General features: G+C 66.8%; 1 protein-coding gene across 1 annotated transcript; it reads left to right on the top strand.

Annotated features, from left to right (window-relative positions):
* Window positions 1–394: 394 nt before the first annotated feature.
* LOC109175008 (basic proline-rich protein-like) lies at window positions 395–1838 on the top strand (the record flags this gene model as incomplete). The annotated part of the gene is made up of 1 exon (XM_019324298.1): window positions 395–1838. A coding segment is annotated over exon 1 (1444 nt), but the record flags the coding sequence as incomplete, so codon positions are not given.
* Between the last annotated feature and the right edge of the window lie 3217 nt (window positions 1839–5055).

The raw sequence follows: 5055 nt of genomic DNA, 5'->3' as shown, positions 1-5055 counted from the left end.
CCGCCCCGACTCCCTCTCCTCCGCTTCCCCTTTTGCGCAGGTCTCGGCCACACGATTTCTTTTGCCTTTTTTGCACTCTTTGCCCTCATGTCCCTCGCTCCTCGTGCTGGGTGCCTTCCCCGCCCTCCCACCCGCGTCCCGCCCCCTTCCCGCGTACCCGTCCCCCCCCCCCGCCGCTCCCCCCCGGGTCCTCACCTCTTGCCCCGACGTGCACACCGCCCCTGCGGCCGCTTTATCACTACGCTTTCTGCCTCCGGGAGCGACCTCTCCGTCCGGACGCTCGGCCAGACGCGAGTCGCCGCCTTGGCTTTCTGTGCGCTTTGTGCTTCTCCCTCGGCCGGCTGCGGCGCACTCTGCGTCGTCTGGCTTCCGGGCCGGATGCCGGGCGCCGGCGATGGGCCGGCGGGCTGGCTTGACCGCGGGCTCCTTCGCCTTCCGCCGGTTACTCCCTGCGTTCCAACTGCCGCGCGTTGGCTGCTCCGTCACGGTGCCGGTGCCCGTACCCGGCATTGTCCGCTCATTCGTCTCCGCGGTCCCTCCTGGGCCGTCGTTTTTGCCCCGTGCTTGGCCCTTGTCGGCTGCCGTCGGTGACCCGGGTGTTCCCTCGCCACTTTTGCCGGCCTCCGTGACGTTGCGGCGGTTGGTCGCCCGGGCGCCCCGTGTCCGTCTTCACGTCCACAGCGCTCCTTCTGGTCCCTTGGATTCCCTTTTATTGCCTATTCGAGCATGCCTCCTTACCTTGCGGGCTGTCCACGCGCGGGGCCAGCCGCTCGTCTCCGCCCGTCACCATGTTGTCCCTCCGCTGTTCTTCTCCGGCCGGGCGGCCCCGCGCGTCTCGGCGCCCCCTTTGCCGCCGTGCGGCGACGCCCTTCGCGTTCGTGCTGTTCGCCTTGGGCTCGGCTGCGGCGCGCCGGCTCGCTTCGCGCCGCCGCCGGCCAGCCGCCTCCCTGGCTCTCATGCTGGCCCTGTGTCCGGCATCTCCTCCACCAGGCCATTGCCGCCCGTTCGGAGGCGTGCTGCTCGTCTCCCACCCCCCCCCGGCGGCGGAGGCCCCGCGCGCGCTCCCTCACCCCCCCTTTCGTCCGGCCGATTGCGGAGCTTCCTTCCCCCCATTCTCCCTCCTTCCTCTCCGTCGTGTGCGCCGTCGGCGGCGCTGCCCGCCGGCTCCCGCGCCGAGGCCAGGCGCCACCATCACCCGCTCCTGTCGGCTCCCGGCTGCCCACTTGTTCGCCCGCTTCCGCTCTTGGCTGCCCCTGCTGCGCCGCCACTTGACGGCCCACCTTGCGGCGGCTTCCCGCTCTTCTGCCCGGTGCCGGCCGGCACTCTGCCCGACGTTCCTGGCCGCCCGCCTCCCTTCCCCCATTTCCCCGGCCCACGCCGGCCTCTCTGGTTCTCCGTCTCCCGGCGTCCCGTGTCCCCCCGCTCACCTCCCTTAGTGCCCTCCTGGCGCTTGCCCCCCTGGACCCCGCCGGCGCCGCACCCTTTCCCGCTCCCGGTTCCCCCGCCGCCGGCTGTGCACCCTGAACCGCCGCGATCGACCGGCGCCGTCCCGGCACCCTTCTCGGCTCCGCCCGCCGCTCGTCCTTTCCCGTGGCTCCGGTCTCAATGCCGCCGGCGCTCTTCCGCCGCCGCCGTCCCCCCGCCTGCTCCAGGCCCCGGCGCCGGCACGCCGCCGCCCGCCGCTTCTCCCGCGCCTGCTGGTACGCCGGCCCCTCCTCATCCCAGGCGGCGGACTCTCGCGGCGACATTCTCCGGCCGCGCTGTCGCTGCTCCGCCCGCGGCTCTCCTGCGGCGCCGTGTTCCCCGGTGCCGCTTTCTTCCCCTGGGTTTCGTCTGTGGTTTGCCTTTTTCCTGCCTAGTCCTTTTTTTTCTTTTCCTCTTTTTTTTTTTTTGTCTTTATTCCTATCCTGCGTCTCTCTTTCGCGCGTTCCCCTCTTCCCACCCCTGCCCCCTCCGTGTGGCCTCTCCGGCACCCCTTGTCCTCTTCCGCTCGGTCGCTTGTCTTCCTGCTTTTTGTTGTGTTGCTTTTTTGGCTATTTTCTCGGCTGTTTTTTTTTTCTTTTCTTTTTTCACACTTTTTGTGTATTCACTCATTATCTTTGCTTTGCCTTTTGTCCTTGTCTCACGGGGTTTTGTTGTTGTGCTTCCCCTGCAAGGGCCGTTCCTCTGCCTTGCTCCTCCCCTTTCATCTTGTCCCCCACTTACACTTGCCGTTTCCCCATTCCCACACTTTACCCTTCTCACTGGCCTTTTGCCTGGTCCCCTCCTTACCTCTCTCCTCCTATCCCCCCCTCTCGCTTTCCCCTCCCGCTCCCTTCTCTCCCACTCTCTTTCGCTCTCTCCCCTCTCTGATTTCTCTTTTTCCCTTCGGTTCCCCACTCCTTCTGGGGCTTCAATCTTCTCTTCTCACCTCTTCCCCCTTCTGTGTCCCACTCCTTATCTCTCATCTCTCTCTCTCACCCCCCCTCGCTGCCATTTTCCCTTCTCTCTGTCCGCGCTCACTTATCCTCCCCCCTCTCTCTCCTCCTCACTATCTTGCTTCTCCTTTATCTCCTTCGTCCCTCCTTCTGCGTTCCCCATTTCTTCTCCTCTTACTCCCTCGTGTCATCCCCTCTATCTCTCCTCTCTCTCCCCTCCTGCCTTTCCCTTCCGCGCCGCCCCTCTCCCCCTCTCTCTTCCTCTCCCCTCTCTTGTTTCCCTTTCCCTTCGTACCCCTCCTTCTGGCGTTCCCCTTCTCTTCCCAGCTCACCTCCCCCCCCCCCGGTTCCCCTTCATCTTCTCACTTCTTCTCCCTCGTGTCTCCCCTCTTCTCTCTCCCTCCTCTCCTCCCCCTGCCCTTTTCCCTCCCGCCCCCTTCCTCCCCCTCTCTCTTCCTCCTCCCTCTCTTGCTCTCGCTTTCCCATTCGTCCCCTCCTTTCGTGGTTCCACTTCTCTCTCCTCTTCCCCTAGTGTCCTCCCCTCTCTCCTCTCCCCCCCCTCCTGCCCTTTTATTCCGCCCCCTTCCTCCCTCTCTCTTCCTCCCTCCCTCTCTGCTTTCTCCACTCTCTTCTGGTTCCCTTTCTTGTCCTCTCCTCCCTTCTGTCGTCCCTTCATCTTCTCCTCTTTCCTACTCTCTCACTTCTCTCTTTCTCCGTGGTTCTCCCCTGTGTCCGCATGGCCGCGTCGACGGCCGGCCGGATGGCCGCGCGCGGCCGCCGGCCTCGCCTCCTCCGCGGCCGCCTCGCCGGCTGCCCCGGCCTTTCCTTTTTTTTTTTTTTTTTCCGTTGTCCCGTGTCCCCCGTTCGGCCCGGCCTCCCTTTTGCCTCCGTTGTCCGTTTTGGCCCCCTGTTTTTTTGCCCTCGCGTCTTTTTTCGCGCTCTCTCCCCCGCCCCCTGCCGTCGGCGGTTTGGCCCCCCCCTTTCTCCCCCCCTCCTTTCTTCCCGCGTTTCTCCGCCCCCCTCTGCGCCCCTTCTGTTTTCTTCCTGCCTTTTTCCCCTTTTTCCTTCCCCCCTTGTCCCGTGCCTTCTTTCCTCCTCTTTCTTTCTCCTTGGTCCCCTTCTTTCCTTCTGGTCCCTTTGGGCCTCCTTCCTGCTGGTCCTCGCCCTCCTCGCCGCCTCTCGCCTTGCCCCCTCTTTCCTTCTTGTTCTCTTCTTCTTGTGCCTCCCGGCCTCCCCGCGTTCCTGCCCTTTTTGGTCCTCGCCTTCTTGGGGCCTTGCCCCTTTTCCTCCTCCCTCCTCCCCTTGCCCCTTCGTCGCCCCTGTTCTTGCTCGTTGGCCCGTTTTGCTCCTCCGTCCCTGCCGCCGTTTGTTGCCCGTGCCTTCGCCGGGTTTTTTCTGTCTTTTTCTGTTCTCCTCCTTGTCTTTCTCCCTCCCTTGGTCCCTGCTCCCTCCCTTTCTTCCCCCTGCGGTTCTCCGCTTCCGTCCTTTCTCCCCTTCCGCCCCCTCTTCCCCCCCTCCCCCTCCCGCCTTTTCCCTTTGCCCTCCCTCTCCCGCTCCTGGCCCCCCGTGCCGTTGGCCTCGCCCGGGCGTTCGTCCCTGCCTGTGGCCCTTTTGTCGCGCCTCCCCCCTCCCTCGCCCCGTCCGGCCTCTCCCCCCCCCCTCCCTTCCCCTTTCTGCCTCCCCTCTCCTCGGTCTGCCCCTCCTCTTTGCCTCCTGCCCTCCCCTCCCCGCCGTCTCCTGCCGCCTTCCCTCTCCGTCGCCCCTCTTTCCTCCCCGCGCTGCCGCCCCTTTTGCTTTGGGTCTGTCGCCCCTCCGCTCTCCTGGGTGGCTCTCCTGGCGTGCCCCTGCCCGTGCGCGTTTTTTTTTTTTTTTTTTGGTTGTCCCCCTGCCCTCTGTGCCTGGTGCGTTTCCTCCTTTGGCCCCCCCCCTCCCGCTGTCTCCCCCCCTCCCTTTCCCGCTCCTCCCGTCTTCTTTCGCCCTGCGCGTCCTCCGCCCCCTTCGCTCTGCTCCTTGGCTTCCGCCCCCGCCGCCTTTTCTCCTCCGGGTTTTCTCCCGCCTTGCCCGTGTTCCCCCCTCCTTGCCCCTCCCCGCTGGTGCTCCGCCTTTTCTCCTCCGGGTTGGGGCCTGCCGCTCCCGCCGCCCGGCCGTCCCCCCGGCCCTTCCCCCCCCTCCGCCCCTGCGCTTTTTGGGGCGCGGCGGCTTCCCCCTTTTCCGCTTGCCCCTTCCCTGCCTTTCCGGTCGCCTCCCCGCGTTTTTGCGGTTGTGCCCCCCGTCGTTGTGGTCCGCGCGCGCGGCGCGCGCGCGCTGGGCCGGCTCTTTGTGGTCCCTCTGGCCGGGCGGCCTTCCCGGTGCCCCTTCTCCCTCCCGCCCTCTCCCCTCCCCCTGCTCTTTCCCCTCGGCGGGTTCGCCGCCCTGCTGCCCTCTCTGCTTCGCCGGCCCCCCCCCCCCCGGTGCCGGCCCCCCCTCGCCGGCTCTGTTGCTGCCCCGCCCGCTCTGCCTTCCTGGTCCGTCGCCGGCCGGCGTTCCTGCCTCGTCTGCTCGCCGCCGTCCCCCCCCTCGCCGGCGCCGCCCCTCGCTGCTCCTCCCTCCGCCGGTTCCTCCTTCGCCGCCCCGTCTCGCCCTCTCGCCTCCCCGGCGT

The sequence above is a fragment of the Ipomoea nil genome, unplaced genomic scaffold (genome assembly GCF_001879475.1).
Source record: "Ipomoea nil cultivar Tokyo-kokei standard unplaced genomic scaffold, Asagao_1.1 scaffold0025, whole genome shotgun sequence".
NCBI lineage: Eukaryota > Viridiplantae > Streptophyta > Magnoliopsida > Solanales > Convolvulaceae > Ipomoea > Ipomoea nil.
The sequence above is the reverse complement of the archived record's forward strand: the minus strand, read 5'-3'. Positions and strand labels throughout refer to the sequence as shown.